The sequence below is a fragment of the Hirundo rustica genome, chromosome 18 (genome assembly GCF_015227805.2).
Source record: "Hirundo rustica isolate bHirRus1 chromosome 18, bHirRus1.pri.v3, whole genome shotgun sequence".
Lineage (NCBI taxonomy): Eukaryota > Metazoa > Chordata > Aves > Passeriformes > Hirundinidae > Hirundo > Hirundo rustica.
Genome location: NC_053467.1, coordinates 11,000,139 through 11,014,903, shown reverse-complemented (window position 1 = coordinate 11,014,903; position 14,765 = coordinate 11,000,139). Strand labels below are relative to the sequence as shown.

The window sequence follows — 14,765 nt, the reverse complement described above, 5'->3', positions numbered from 1 at the left end:
AACTGGCCACACCCCACGTCAGGTAGCCACAGCCCGTGTCGAGCAGCCATGTCACGTCAGGTAGCACACGCCGTGCCAGGTAGCCATGTCCCGTGTCACATTAGCCATGTACCATGCCAGGTAGCCGCACGCCGTGGCAGAGGCCCACGCCGGCTCCTGGTGCCACTCGGGCCCATGGCACTGGTGGCCACTGGCGTCGCCGCCCCCACGTCCCGCGGGATTCCCACCCCTGCCCAGCCCCTCCCGGCCGCTCCCGGTGCCACCGGGATGGGGGACACGGGGACTGTCGGGGCACAGAGACAGCAGCGGCTCGGGATGGCCTCGGGGGCGTCCCGGAGGGTCCCGGCACAGCTCCAGGGGTCTCGTGTCCCGCCGGGCCGTGGTGGGACGCGCAGGGCCCGGGGGGGGGTCTGGCTCGGGGGGGCAGCGCAAGTGACACCCGCACCCCGCGGGGCGCCGGGGGACACCCCGGCCGCACCCCCCACCCGCACACTGCACCGGGGCCGCCCCCAGCCGTGACTCAGGGCGGGCAGGGCCGAGCAGGGAGGGGCAGGGGCGGGAGGACGAGGAGGAGGAGGAGGAGGAAAAGGAGGAGGAAGAGGAGGAGGAAGGCACCACCCCCGCCCCGCCCCGCCCCGCCGCCCGGTGTCCGTCCGTCCGTCCCCGCCGCCCGTACGCAGGGGAGGAGTGATGGAGTGGTGATGGGGCGGTCCCACCTCGCGGGTCCCCGATACCCCTCCTGACCCTCCTCCGGACCCCCCGAGCCCCTGCCCCGACACCCCCGGGCTGCTGGGGCGCGGTTGAAACCCCCCCCAATCCCCCCTTGCCAGCTTCCTACCAGGGACTGGGACCCCCGGGTAGCGCAGCAGCCCCACATCTCTCCCTGGATGGACACCAGGAGAGGTTCCCAGCACCCAGAGCCCCGACACCCTCCTGACCCCCCACCCCAAAACCCTGCCTGACCCCCCCGGGCGTGTGGGACACAGCTGAACTCCCCCTTCCCCTCTGCCAGCCCCCCACCGGTGCTGTGGACTGGGGACCCCCCCGGCAGCCCAGCACCCTCATTTTCCTGCTGGGAAGGGCGTTGGATGGAAATCGAGGGGGCACCCAGCCCAGCCCCCCGCGATGCCACGGCCAGGGGGGTTGTGACGAGCGCGTCCGGTCTCAGCAGCCCTCGGTGGGGAGGGGTCTGGCTGTCCCCAGGCCGGGGGGACGCAGGGACACGCTGCGCCTGTGGGGCAGCGCCCAGGGCCCCCCCGAGAGGAACCTGACCCCGCCGGGGGGGCTGGGGGGGACCGGGATGTATAAATGCCGCTCCCGGCCGCGCTGCCGGGCAGGTGCCGGCGGGCACCCACCGAGAGCCACCCTGCCACCCGCGGCCCCCCCGGGCCCCCCAGGACCCTGACCCACTTATTCCCTCCGCTCCGCGGCCCGAAAGCCGAGCCGGCTCCGTTTCGGGGGTCAGTTTCAGCGGCCGGGCGGTCGCGGCTCGGGTGTCGCGGCTCGGGGGGCCTCGGCACCCCCCGGCGCGGGCAGAGCCGGCCCGGCATGAAAAAGTCATGAGCAACCAAAGCTGGAGCTGTTGCGGGAACAATAACCGGGCACCGGGCTGACACCGGAGCCGCAGGGCCGGGGGGACGGCGGAGAGAGCCGGCGCGGCTTCGCTACGGCACGGCCAGACCCCGGCACGGGGGTCGGGGCACTTTCGGGGGGCTCAGGTGCCCCCGCCTGTCCCCGGGTGCCCCCGGTGCAGCGTGGCCGAGGCCGGGGGTCCTGTGGCTGCGCCTGGCCCGGTTGGCGGGGTCCCAGCAGGGCTGGTGGTGGAGTGGGAACTGTCCCCTACACCGCTGTCCCCTCCTGTCCCCCGCGCCTCCCTCCTCTCCCGTCCCCTGCCCAGGGGCCGGGCGCTCATCTCTGTCATGAGTTCCAGGCGCGCTCAGCCCCGAAGGAACCCACACCCAGGGGGTTGGCTCGGGGGGGGGGGGGGGGGGTTTGGGGGTGACCCCGATCCACAGCCGCAGGAGGGATTTGGGGCCACAGGACAGATGGAGGCCAAGGGCCCCAAAGCAGGATAAAAGGTTTACACTAATCAAAATGCCTGGCTAATTGGAAAAGGCGCTTAGGGGCTGGCCGGGAGGCGGCGCGGCTGGAGGTGACCCGCTGCTGAATCAGAGGGGCCGGTAACCTTAACCCGCCGGGATCGGAACGGATACGCCGGCCCGGATCGGGTTCCCACCCAAGTTTTCCACCCGCGGCTCCGCCACAGCCGGACGGGGCCGCGGCGAGGGACGGTGGCGTGGCCGGGGGCTGCCGCGGTGCCCCCTCGCCCGGGCGCCCCCGGTGCCCATCGCACCCCGGCCGGTCTCTAAACCCACCTGCGGGTGATCGAACGCGCCTCCGTCCCCCGGGCTCCACGAGTCCGGGGCAGCGCAGCCGCCCCCGCCGCGGGCGCTCCGTCCGGCCCCGCCGCGACGCCCGGGCTCGGCGGCGCCGGGGAGCCCCCGCCGGCCCCCGGGGGCCGCCCCGCCTCGGCGGAAGATGCCAACGAATGGGATCCACCAGGTGCTGAAGATCCAGTTCGGGTTGATCAACTGCGAGAGCCGGTACCTGACGGCGGAGAGCTTCGGCTACAAGGTGAACGCCTCGGCGCCCAGCCTCAAGCGCAAGCAGATCTGGACGCTGGAGCAGGATGAAGCCGACAGCTCCATCGTCTTCCTCAAGAGCCACCTGGGCCGCTACCTGGGCGCCGACAAGGACGGGAAGGTGCGCTGCGAGGCGGAGCAGCCGGGCCGGGACGAAGGCTTCAGCATCATCACGCAGTCGGACGGGCGCTGGGCGCTGCAGTCGGCCCCGCACCGGCGCTTCTTCGGCGGCCGCGAGGACCGGCTGTCCTGCTTCGCCCCCAGCGTGACCGAGGGCGAGCTCTGGACCGTGCACCTGGCCATGCACCCCCAGGCCAACCTGCTGAGCGTCAGCCGCCGCCGCTACGCCCACCTGAGCGCCCACGAGGACGAGATCGCCACCGACAGCAACCTGCCCTGGGGGGTGGACGCGCTCATCACCCTCTGCTTCCAGGACAAGAAGTACAGCCTGCGCACGGCCGACGAGCGCTACCTGCGCTGCGATGGCACCCTGGTGCCCGAGCCCGGCGCCGGCACCGGCTACACCCTCGAGTTCAAGGCCGGCAAGCTGGCGTTCAAGGACTGCGACGGGAAATACCTGGCGCCCACCGGACCCACCGGCACCCTCAAATCCGGCCGCAGCTCCAAGCCGGGCAAAGATGAACTCTTTGACCTGGAGGAGAGTCACCCCCAGGTGGTGTTCACGGCGGCCAACGGCAGATACGTCTCCATCCGGCAGGGTAAGAGCTCCCCGCGCCCCCTGCCCGCTCCCTGCCCACACAGGGACCCCCAGGCACACACGGCTCCGTGGGAGCACCCCTGGAACCCCCACCCCGGGGGAGACCCCACAGTAACGACCCCACGTCGGGGGAGGGCTGAGGTCAGGGAGGACGGAGCGGGAGCAGCTGTGGGGCGGGCAGGGCCGTGGGGAGAACGCGTGGCTGTGTGTGTACACACGCGTGTGCATGTGCAGGGCTCTGTGGGCGTGCGCAGGGCTGTGGGTGTGCATGTGCAGGGCTGTGGGTGTGCACAGGTGTGTACGTGCACACGCACACACACACAGGTGTGCCACGCTCCGTGCAGCCTCCGCAGGGTCACGCATTTCCCTGTGCGCACCGCGCACGATGCCCTGCGTGCACACGCGTGTGTGGAGCCCAGATGTGCCCAGGTGAGCAGAACCCCTCGCTGGAGACCCACGGGACCCCGCTCGCCCCCAGGTGCCCCCCGGGGACGGGGCCACCCCTGTGCCAAGCAGCTTAGTGCCGGGTGACGGGGGTGACCAGCTATAAATAGGGGTTTGTGACCAGATGGACACGGCGGTGACAAGCTGATTAACCAGCCCAATTAGCACAATTGTTCGCAGGAGGATTTGCAGGGGAGGGGGAGGGTGGCCGTGGGGCAGCAGCGGGGATGGTTGGGGTGGGACAGTGGCTGGAATGGGATTAGTCCTGATGGCCAGAGCAGGATCGCTGCCAGTGGCCAGAGCGGGATCAGTGACCATGGACAGAGTGGGTTTGGTGACAGCAGCCAAGAGAGCGGAACCGATACCCATGGCTGGAATAGGATGGGTGCCAATGGCTGGAATAGGATGGGTGCCAATGGCTGGAACGGGACAGTGACAACGGCTGGACTGGAATTGCTCCTGATGGCCAGAGTGGGATCCATGCCTGTGGCTGGATTGGGATTGGTGACAACGGCCAGAGCGGGGTCACCGATGATGACTGGAGTAGGACGAGTGCCAACTAGTGCCAAAGTGGGACCGGTGACCACGGCCAGGCTGAGACTGCTGCCCAGGGCCAGGGCAGGACCAGTGCAGGCAGGCAGAGAGGGACCAGGGCCAGTGGCCGGAGCAGGAGTGGTGCTGCTGACTGGAGAGTGACCAGTGCTCACGTCCAGAGCAGGACCGGCACCAACATCCACTCTCCCCCCAGGTGTGAACGTCTCAGCAAACCAGGACGAGGAGCTGAACCACGAGACCTTCCAGCTGCAGATCGACCGCGACACCAACAAGTGCAGCCTCCACACCAACACCGGCAGCTACTGGACCCTGGTGGCCCACGGGGGCATCCAGGCCGTGGCCACCGAAATGTGAGTGAGGCCGCAGCTGTGGGGTGGTGAGGTGGTTTGGGGGGACACAGGCACCCCCCAATTCTCGCTGTCCCTCTGTCACCAGCGCTGCCAACACCATGTTTGACATCGAGTGGCGCGGGCGGCGCGTGGCCCTGCGCGCCAGCAACGGCCGCTACGTCTGCACCAAGAAGAACGGGCAGCTGGCGGCCGTCAGCGACACCGTGGGTGAGTGCTGGGGGGGAGCAGGGGGGGAGCGGGGGGCTCCCCGGGATGCTGAGGGCCGGGTGCTGCGCAGGGGAGGACGAGGAGTTCACTCTGAAGCTGATCAACCGCCCGATGCTGGTGCTGCGGGGGGAGCACGGCTTCGTCTGCTACCACCGGGGCTCCAACCTGCTCGACTCCAACCGCTCCGTCTACGACGTCTTCCACATCAGCTTCAGCGACGGCGCCTACCAGATCCAAGGTGGGCAAGGGTGGGGCTGTGGGGTGGGGTGGGCCTGGGGGGGCCTGTCCAGCCCGCACTGACACCCCTCCTCGGGGGCTCCCTGCAGGCCAGGGGGGCAAGTACTGGTACGTGGCGAGCAGCGGGTCGGTGTGCAGCGACGGGGACCTCTCCGAGGATTTCTTCTTCGAGTTCCGGGAGCGGGGCCGCGTGGCCATCAAAGCGAAGAATGGGCGGTACCTGCGCGGGGACCCGGCGGGGACCCTGCGGGCCGACAGCGAGTCCGTGCTGCGGGCCACGCTCTGGGAGTACTGACCCCTCCGTGCCACGGGAACCCGCCTGGCCCTGGCAGAGCGGCGTGGTGGCAGCCGTGGCACTGCCCACGGCAGCGGCAGCGGTGGCGGTGGCACCGCTCCAGGGCAGCTGTGCCCCCGCGACTCACGGCATTAAAGGCGCCTGGATCACAGCGGGGCAGCGCCGCGTCCTCCTTCCCGTGGAGATCCAGCCCCGGTTTCCCTCCCAGGAGCGCCCAGACCCCGTGGAAAGGCTGATCCGGGGGATGCAGGGGGGCCACACGGGATGGGGGGATCAGCAAAGCCAAGCCAGTGCAGGCAGGAGCCCCAGGGGGCTGGGGAGCCCGTGGCTCCTCTGCCGGGCTGCAGGAGCAGGGGGGTGGCAGTAGAAGCCCCCGACCCCGAGAGCTGTCAGGACCCCCCAAGAGGATGGAAAAGAACAGAGCCAGGCACGGGGTGAGCAACAGGATCGTTTTCATGGCAGACGACAGAGTTACAGACAGTGGAGAGGTGCGGGAGGGGCCGGGGCCGGACCACGCCGCACCGGCATGGAGATACGAGATCATTTATAGAAACAACGGGGGAGCGGAGACCCCCTCCCCTGCCCAGCAGAAAACGGGGCTCCCCCGGGCACAGCACCCTGTTTGTCCTGATCCTGAAGGCGGCTCGGGGGGGCTCAGCCCGCGGCCGGCCCGGCTCGGCTCGGCACGGCCACTACACTACCACGGATCCACAAGACAGCGCGGCCCCGGGGGGCTGCCCCGGCCTGGCCGGGCTGGGGGGCGGCGGGGCAGGGCTGGGCCAGCCCAGGAGCCCCCGCTCCGCCACCGGAGCCCCGAGACCCTCCCGGTGCTGCCGACAACACGACCACGAAACACGCACAGACACAACCCCGCCCAGACCGCCGCCGGCCCCGCTCCTGCTCCGGTGGGGTGAGGTGGGGGGCTCTCCCGCGGGCCCCCACCCCGGCCGGCGGGGTTTGGGGCGGGCTGGCCGCCCCCCGCTCACAGCAGGACCAGGCTGGGGTTCCGCAGCTGCCGGTAGATGTTCAGGAGCTTCTCGGCCGTGGCAGAGCCCTCAGCCCCCTCCTCGCCCAGGGGCGGCTGGTCCCGGAGGGTCTGCGCCTCCTTCAGCAGCATCTGCGGGAGGGGCGCGGGGGGTGAGGGACGGGGGGCAACGGCGGGGCTCCCGCGGGGAGGGGATCGGGGATGGGGGGCTCACCTCGTGGTTGGCCTGGATCTGCCGCAGGTACTGCATGCGGAGGTCGGGGGGTGCCGAGCCCTGCGCCGCCTGCTCCAGCACCAGCGCCTGTGGCAGGCAGGGAGGGTGCTGGGGGAGCTGGCAGCACCCAGCCCCAGGGACCACGACCCCAGGAGCCTCAGCCCCAGGGACCCCCAGCTCTGGGAGTCTCAGCTCCAGCAGCCGCCACAGATCCTGGGAGCCCCAACCTTGGGAATTCCCAATCTCAGGGAGTCTGAGCCCTGTGGAGTCTCAGCCACAGGGAACCCCCTGAGCCCTGGGGAGCCCCAGTCTCAGGACAACCCAAGTCCCAAATGCAGAACCCCCAGGTCTGGGGAGCCCCAGTCTCAGGGCAGCCCAAGCCCCAGACTTGGGACCCCCAGCCCCAGTGGTGCTGGTCTCACACACCGTGGTGTCACAGAAACACCCCCCACTGCACCCCAGGCTCCATTCCAGGGGTTTGGGGTCACTTGGGGTCCCCCCTGCCCCCGGGGGGGTACCTGTATGCGCCGGATGACGGCGTGGTGTGTCCTGCACATGTGGGCCAGGGACGGGCTCTCCATCAGGATCTCCACAGCCTGGATGGGACCCGCAGGGCTCAGGTCATTCATGGCCACCTGAACAGCGAGAGCAGTGTCACTGCCACCCTCGCTGGGCAGTGGAGGGGCCAGGACCCCTCCCCACGGGCACTGGACACCCCCAAACCCTCCCAGGAGCAGCTGCCCCCAGCCCGGTGCTACCAAGTGAGGCCTGGCAGGATTGAACCCGGCAGGAGAGCTGGGCAGAAATCTCTCTTTTCCCAGTGCCTTTAGTGGGGAATTTTGCATAGGGTGAATTTACAACCCAAATCCAAGCGTGTTTTCTAGAACCAGGGAAATGGGAACACCTGGAGAGGGAGGGAAATGACCGCAGCCTTTGGGAAGCCCAGGGTTGGGAGAACGGACTGGGAACGCCTGTCCTGCCCAGCACCGGAACCCCAGCCCCACAGGAGGGGGTCAGAATGGCGTGGCCGTGCACCCACTGGTCTCCTTGGCTCCAGGAAGGAGCTGGCTCTGTGGGACAGGGAGCTTCCCTGCAGGCTGACCCATTCCTCGGCTCAGGGATAACCCATTCCTTGCCTCTCGGACGAGCAGCTGGACGTGGCCGCCGTCGGGCGCCGTGCCACACACCGATGCCACCTCCGTGCTGCTCAGCGCCTCGGCCCCGGGGTTCTCAGCCAGCAGCCAGCGCAGGGTGGCACAGCAAAGTGGGACATCTGGGGACCAGAGGACAGAGCAGAGACGTGACACCGCTGACAGCGTGTGCCCAGGGCAGTCCCTGAGGGGCAGCACGGGCTGCACCCTGCCCCGCTGGGACTCAGTCATGCCAGTGCCACGTGTGCCGAGGCTGTGCTGAGGGCACTGGGGTCACAAGGGAGGGGCTGTGACAGTGCCAACCCCGCCCCAGGAGGCTCTCTGTCACCCCCGGGACGCTCCTCTCCAGGGACCCACCTGTCTCCGAGGTTTTGAGAGCATTTTTCAGCAGCTCTGAGGACACCCGGATGGATGCTGCCGAGGGGGGCAGGTTCTCCTCTGCCGGGGTTTTCCCCTCCTCGGGTTCAGTCTGTTCCCGGGACACTTTGAGGAAGGTCTCCACAGGGTCTGAGGGGGCAGGGGGGGCGTCGGGCCCGGGGGGGCTGCTCCCGAAACGGAGGCACTGGAGCATGTCAATGGTGCATTGGCTGAGGGGCAGGCAGATCCCCTCTCTGTCCGGGGACAGCAGGGGCGAGTCGTCGGGCAGGAAGTCATCCAGGTCCTCGGAGGAGTCGGAGCCGCTGCCCAAAATATCCCGTAAACTGTAGTAGAGGGCACAGGAGATGGTCAGAGGCAGGTCCAGCTTGGTGTCCGCAGCAGGGCCGAGGGGCAGCGTCAGCTCCCGCTTGTTCCCGGGGAGCAGCTGGTCAATGGGGAAGGTGAAGGTGGTGGCCGAATCCACGGATTCCTCCTCTAAGGCACAGGGGCTGGCCAGGAGCTGGACACAGAGGGTCCAGCCCTCCTCCAGGCTGTACTCGCTGCAGTTCTCCAGCAAGCAGGAGATGGTGACGGTGTCCTGGAGCAGGAGGCAGCTCCAGTTGGCAGTGACGGTGCAGGCGATGGGCTTGTGGCCCTCGTGGCTGGAGAGCAGCGCCGCGCTCACGTTCATCACCTGGTTCAGGCTGGCCAGGGCTCGGTTCCTCTGGTCCACGGCCTTCTTCAGGAAGGACACTCTGCAAGGACAACGTGACGGGGATGAAACAACGGGAGGGACGGCGCTGCGCTGCCGAGCTGAGCTGCTCCTGGCACCACCCCACCACAGGAAACCCCCAGCTTCCCTGGCACGGCAGCCACAGATCTGTGCTCCCATCGGAGCTGACCCCTTGGAGCGGCTCCGGACAGCCAGACCTCCGGAATCCCCCTGTGGATGGAGGGGGGGTCTCACCCACAGCCCCTCCCCACAAACAGCCAGTCACGGAGGATGGAGGCATGCGCCTGCCCTGCCTGTCACTGCCGGCTTGGCACGCGTGGCAGGCGCCTGGCACCCTGCCTGTGCCACCTTCTGCTGCCATGGCTGCCGCTGCCAGCCCGCCCACGGCGCCGGGGGTGGCTGTGCCATGGGAGGGGGCTGCCCTCAAACACTGGTTTTATATTATCGAGATTTGGGGGGGGACGCTTCCCAGACAGAAAAGGTAAATGCTGGAGCAGTTTTCCAAGAGAAAAGCTCGAGGAGAGCTGGGGGTGTTCAGCCTGGAGAAAAGAAGGCTCCAGGGAGACATTAGGGCACCTTCTATTGCCTAAAGGGGCTCCAAGGGAGCTGGAGAGGTACTTTGAACAAGGGCCTGGAGTGAAGGATAAAGAGGAACAGCTTCCCACTGCCAGAGGGCAGGGTTAGATGGGCTATTGGGAAGGAATTGTTCCCTGTGAGGGCGGTGAGGCCCTGGCACAGGTGCCCCAGAGGAGCTGTGGCTGCCCCATCCCCAGAAGCCAAGCTGGATGGGGCTTGGATCAACCTGGGATAGCGGAAGGTGTCCCTGCCCATGGCAGGGGATGGAACGGGATGAGCTTTAAGGTCTCTCTTACTCAAACCATTCTGTGATTCCATAATTAATTCCTGGCTATGACCTGCACAACCCCCCCAGCTTGGTGCCACCTTTACCTCTCTGAGGTGTCCCCTATTCCCGAGAGCAGCTCCTTGATCCTGCGGCCGATCTCAGCAGGGGTCAGCTCCACGTCCGGCTCCTCGGGGCTGCACAGGTCACAGGACACCAGGCGGCCCTTGGCCGACAGCGCCAGCAGCTCCGACTCCCCTGCGGGCACAGACGGAGCAGGTCAGGGGCCAGGGAGGGAGCAGGGAATTCCTGGATGGCTGAGGTGGAGGGGACAGGGAGCAGGATGGCACTGATTCCCCAGGGCAGTGGGATGTGATGGAGACAGACGTGGATCACCACAGCACACCCCGCTCACACACAGGCCCCCAAGAGGGGACAACACCCTGTGCCTGCCACTCCCCAGCCAAGGCCAGCAGCACCCGGCTGTCACACTGTCACACGGGGCCCTGCTGGTGGCACACGCCGCTCTGTGGGCAGCCGGTCCAGAGGAACGCTGAACACCCCATTTTTGGAGGGAGCCTCATCCGAGCCAGCTTGGGGCTGCCCCATGCAGGGAGCCCACGGCTGCGAGGGCCGGCCAGTTCCTCCGACGCCGAGCTGAGGGACTGGGAATGAGCAGGGAAGAGCAGGAACCACAGCGGACTGGAATGACTCACAAAACCAAGGGCAGCCAACAGGGGTGAAAGATGCAGCCCCACCCAGCCCACACGGAGGGAGGAGAGGTGGGATCCCAGCCCGCTGCCCCCAGTACCTTCGGAGGCCCGAGAGGACAAGGAAAGAGCCACGACGCTACAGATACTCAGGCTGGCCGGGGACAGCACCGGGGGCAGCACGCCGGCGCCGCTCTCCGCGTCCTCGGGGTCCGAGGAGTCGCCCGCCCAGTCCAGGTCGACGGCGGAGATGTCCGAGTGGGTGCTGTAGTACATGCGGGAGCCGCTGCCGCAGGCCGCGCACAGGATGGGGCCCCGCAGGTAATATTCCCTGAGCTCCGGCACCGTGGCCTCCTCCCGCTGATCCGCCTTCACGGCCACCATCTTCCCGTAGTGGCCCACGGCCACCACGCAGTCACAGCCGGGCTCGCCCGCGGGCGGCTCGTCCCCGTCGTCCCCGTCGTCGTCGTCGTCGTCGGCCGCGCGCCGCTCGGTGCGCAGCGCCCCGATGAACACGATGGGCTCCTCCAGGTGGTGCAGGATCTTCACGGGCGGCGCCGGCGTGGACACGTCGCGGCAGCCGTCGGCGGCGGGCGAGGAGCTGAGGGCTTTGAGGGGCACGGAGCAGAGCTGCCCGTCCGGGAAGCCGCACAGGATCATGGGCGACTCCAGCATGGCCGCGTCGATGCCGAAGAGGAGGCTGAAGAGGGGCTCCTCCAGCACGAAGCCCCCCGAGCACCACAGCCCCTGGGTGCCGGGCGCGGCGGCGCAGCACAGCACGGGCAGGAAGCAGGAGGGCGGCGCGTCCCCGCCGTCCCCGGGCGGGCTCCCGGGGCAGAATTCCACCTGGCTGACCTGCCGGTACGGGGGCCCGTCCTGCTCCGGGCGCGGCAGCTCGTGCAGCCGCATCCACCACTTGCCCTCGTCCTGGGCCAGCGTGATGACGAAGGTGCTGAGCAGGGTGAACATGCTCAGGCTGGCGTCGGGGAAGATGCAGGCGTCCGCTTCCACCGGGAAGACGCCGGAAGGGCCGTTGCTTTCTTGGCCGTCGCCGTCCGTCTGCTCCATTAACCTTCGGGAAAACGGGGAAGAGTTCTGAGCCAAGCCGTGGGGAGAAGCCAGCGTGTCCCTTGGCCGCCTCTTTGCTTGGCCCCGGGAAACGAACTCCCGCAGGAGAGTTTTTAGCGCCGGATCCAGAGCTCCCCAGGGTGGGAAGGGCAGCCCCGGGAGCCCAGGGACAGCGGGGAGCCCCAGGCTCACCTGCTCTGCTGCTCCAGGGACACGCAGTAGATCCCGCTGTGGGCGCACAGGATGTAGAGCTGCCGGGGCTGAGGCAGCAGCTCCACGTGCCACACCTGGTCGGGGCAGCGGAACACGGCCTGGGAGCGGGGACAGAAGCAAATGTCACCTCCCACGGCACCTGCAGGAGCGGCAGGGACAAGGCGGCTCCCCGCAGAGGGGGATCCAAAGCCATTTCCAGGGACAAACGGATCCCAGCTGGGTGTTCCTGGGCCGGGGGCTGGGAGAGGGGCTGAGGCAGCCTGTCATTCCCGCTCCCTGAGGGGAAGGAAAACAGGGAGCAGGGTACGTGCTCTACTCTGCTGAGCGGGAGCGCAGTGTGGGAGGCAGATCCCGCTCTTACAGCGGTGGATTTCTTAGAAATGATAATCAGAACAAATTAACAAAGGCAGCAGCGTGTCAGTCAGGGTGCTGTGACAGCGGGGACGGCGACCAGGCGTGGGGGGAGAGGGGAGAGAAACCCCTGTGCTGCGGGGAACCAGCCTGTGGAGTCTGATCCAACCCCACGGGATTGGGAGAGGGGCCAGCTGGCAGCATCCCCAAACCCCAAAGAAAGGGGTGCTGCTTGTAGGGGGTTTGTTTGTTGGATCCTGACAGAGAGAATCCAGGGATAGGGAGCCGGGACATGACTGGGGGATGTTCCCACTGCACCAGGGACGCCGTCCCCACGGGATGGGGACACGGGGTGACCCCCCGCCCCGCCGAGCCCCTCACCTTGAGCACTTTGCCCTCCTGGTCGTACACATAGACGAACTCGGTGCCGTTGGAGAGGTAGATCTCGTTCTCGTGGCACAGCACCCGCGGCTTGCCCGCCACCAGCCCCCCCACCGGGCAGCAGAATCCGGCCAGGTAATCCACCCTGTGCCCCACCTGTGCCATGGTGCCGGCCTGGGGACGCCCAGGGTGTTAGGGACTGAGCCCAGACTCCCGAGCTGTGGGCAGTGTGTGGTGACAGAGCCCTGCAGACCCCCGTGCCCCTGTCGGAGCCCCCCAGCCCCCCACAGCACATGGGTACCTCCAGTCTCCCCACCCTGAGCCCCACAGCCCCTTCCCCCCACGAATGAGACCCTCAGGCCCAGCCCCACAAGCAGCCCCCTCCCAAGCATCAACATCAGCCCCCCCATTCCCACCTGCACAGCCCCCAGACCCCCACACATCACAGCCCTTGTGCCCCAGACTCTCCAAACGCACCCCAGACCCCCCCACATCACAGCCCTTGTACCCCAGACTCTCCAGACGCACCCCAGACCCCCCCACATCACAGCCCTTGTACCCCAGGCCCTGTCCCACAGCCCCCCCGCCTCGACCGAGACCCCCGAGCCCAGCTCCACCGGCAGCCCCCCACCCCATGCCCAGCCCACAGCCCCTCACCCAAGCCCCAAGCCCCAAGCCCCAAGCCCTGCCCCTCGCCCCCCCATCCCGCCCCCCCCCCGATCCCTCCCGGAGGGGCCGCGGGTACCGGGCGGGGGGCGCGGGCGGCTCCGCTTTACGGCTGCGCGGCGGCCGCCGCAATGGGCGGGGGGGAGTTTACGACAGGCCGTAAAGCGGCGCTGGGCGGGGGGGGCGGCTCCCGGGGGTCGGTACCGGGGGTCGGTACCGGGGTGAGCGGAGGAACCCCCGCCCCGTCAGTGCCCCCCCCCCCCCCAATCCCGGCACGGCGGGAGAAAGGAGCGAGGCGGTGCTGGCGGCAGCGGCTTTATTGATAGAGAGAATGGCCGGTTGGGAGCCCCGAGGGGGGGCAAAGACACCCCCGAGCTGACCCTGCGCCACGGGGATGGACCCCCAAAAGTCCGGCTGAGTCCCCCGAGTGATGAATGACCCTGAGCCTCCCAGCTCAGGGACTGAGACCCCCCAAGCGATGTCCCTACGCCCCCCAGAGCTGACCCTCCTCAAGCGATGTCTGTGCCCCCCGTCTTTCTGAGCCCCCCCAAAGCGCTGCCTCTGCCGCCCCCAGTCCGAGCCCCCCAAGCGCTGTCCGTGTCCCCCCAGCCCGGCCGAGCCCCGGCCGCCGCCCCCGCCGCCCCCGCCGCCGTGCCGGGCGATGCTCGCTCACTGCGGGCTCCCGGGGGCCCTGCGGGGGCTCTGCGGGACCCCGCGGGGGCTCTGCGGGACCCCTCCCCGGCGCGGGGGGGCTGCGGCGCCCCGGGCCCGGCTCAGCTGTTCCACGGAGGCTTCGAGGTGCGCGAAGCGATCCGAGAGCCGGCCCAGCTGCTCCTTCAGAGCGCGGAAATCCCGGTACAGCTCGTCCAGAGCCCCCGACAGCGCCGGGATCCTGCGGGCGCAGCGGCGTGAGGGCAGGGACCCCCAAATACCGCCCCCCCCCCCCAAAATATCCCCGCAGGGACCCCCGCCCTCACCGGCCGTAGTCCGGCAGCACGGTCTGGTGGTCCGACAGCAGCAGGTTCCGCAGCTGGGACGTGATGGCGAATTTCCAGTTGTCCAGCACCAGCGTTAGGTTGGCGCAGCCCCTCGCCGAGGGTCTCTGGGCTGGAGGGGCCGGGCCGGGATCACCAGCAGGCCCCCAGCAGCAGGAGCCGCCCCCAGCCCCTCACCTGGGACCCCTCCAGCCCCAGCTAGCACCCGCCCGGGACCCCTCCGGCCCCACAGCCGGGGCAGCTGCCCGCTCAGGCGCTTCCCCGTGCCCACCCCGCGGTGGGAAGGGGGTCCCGAGCGGGGCGGGGGTCCCGAGGGGTGACAATTACCGTCTGCTCCATCGTCCCACGCCGCCGGGCGCCGGCCCGGCCTGACCGCGCAGCCCAGAGCCGCCAGGAGCAGGAGGGCGAGCAGCCGGGCCATGGCGGGGCCGTGTCCCCGTGTCCCCAGGGCCGGTGCCACCTCCCCGCCGCCGCTCTCCGGACTGCGCTCCCCGGCTCTGGCTCCCGCCGCTCCCGCCGCTCCCGCTGCTCCCGCTCCCCCTTTTCCAGGCTGGGGCTGGCAGCGGGCCCGGCCGCACGCGGCTCCGGGATGATTGCAAACAGACCGCGGACACGAGCCCGGACACACGGCCCCGCCGGGAACGCGGCCCGG

At 69.0% G+C, this 14,765-nt stretch overlaps 2 protein-coding genes across 3 annotated transcripts; one reads left to right on the top strand and one right to left on the bottom strand.

Annotated features, from left to right (window-relative positions):
* The first annotated feature begins 2,511 nt into the window (after positions 1–2,511).
* FSCN2 (fascin actin-bundling protein 2, retinal) lies at positions 2,512–5,486 on the top strand. The gene is made up of 5 exons (XM_040081855.2): positions 2,512–3,361; positions 4,553–4,709; positions 4,795–4,916; positions 4,987–5,154; positions 5,243–5,486. The coding sequence occupies exons 1-5, from the start codon at positions 2,539–2,541 to the stop codon at positions 5,446–5,448; spliced, it is 1,476 nt and encodes a 491-aa protein (XP_039937789.1). The 5' UTR covers positions 2,512–2,538; the 3' UTR covers positions 5,449–5,486.
* A 397-nt stretch (positions 5,487–5,883) lies between these two features.
* Positions 5,884–13,251, bottom strand: FAAP100 (FA core complex associated protein 100). Of its 2 annotated transcripts, XM_040081759.1 has the most exons (10): positions 13,198–13,251; positions 12,453–12,626; positions 11,700–11,818; positions 10,541–11,511; positions 9,837–9,987; positions 8,156–8,910; positions 7,784–7,920; positions 7,166–7,282; positions 6,648–6,734; positions 5,884–6,565 (listed from the first exon to the last, which is right to left on the bottom strand). In XM_040081759.1, exons 2-10 carry the CDS (start codon positions 12,615–12,617, stop codon positions 6,431–6,433), a joined length of 2,637 nt encoding a protein of 878 aa, XP_039937693.1. In that variant the 5' UTR covers positions 12,618–12,626; positions 13,198–13,251; the 3' UTR covers positions 5,884–6,430. The 2 variants fall into 2 exon arrangements, with proteins under 2 accessions (XP_039937693.1, XP_039937692.1); XM_040081758.2 differs by lacking the exon at positions 13,198–13,251 and having other exon boundaries at positions 12,453–12,692.
* Between the last annotated feature and the right edge of the window lie 1,514 nt (positions 13,252–14,765).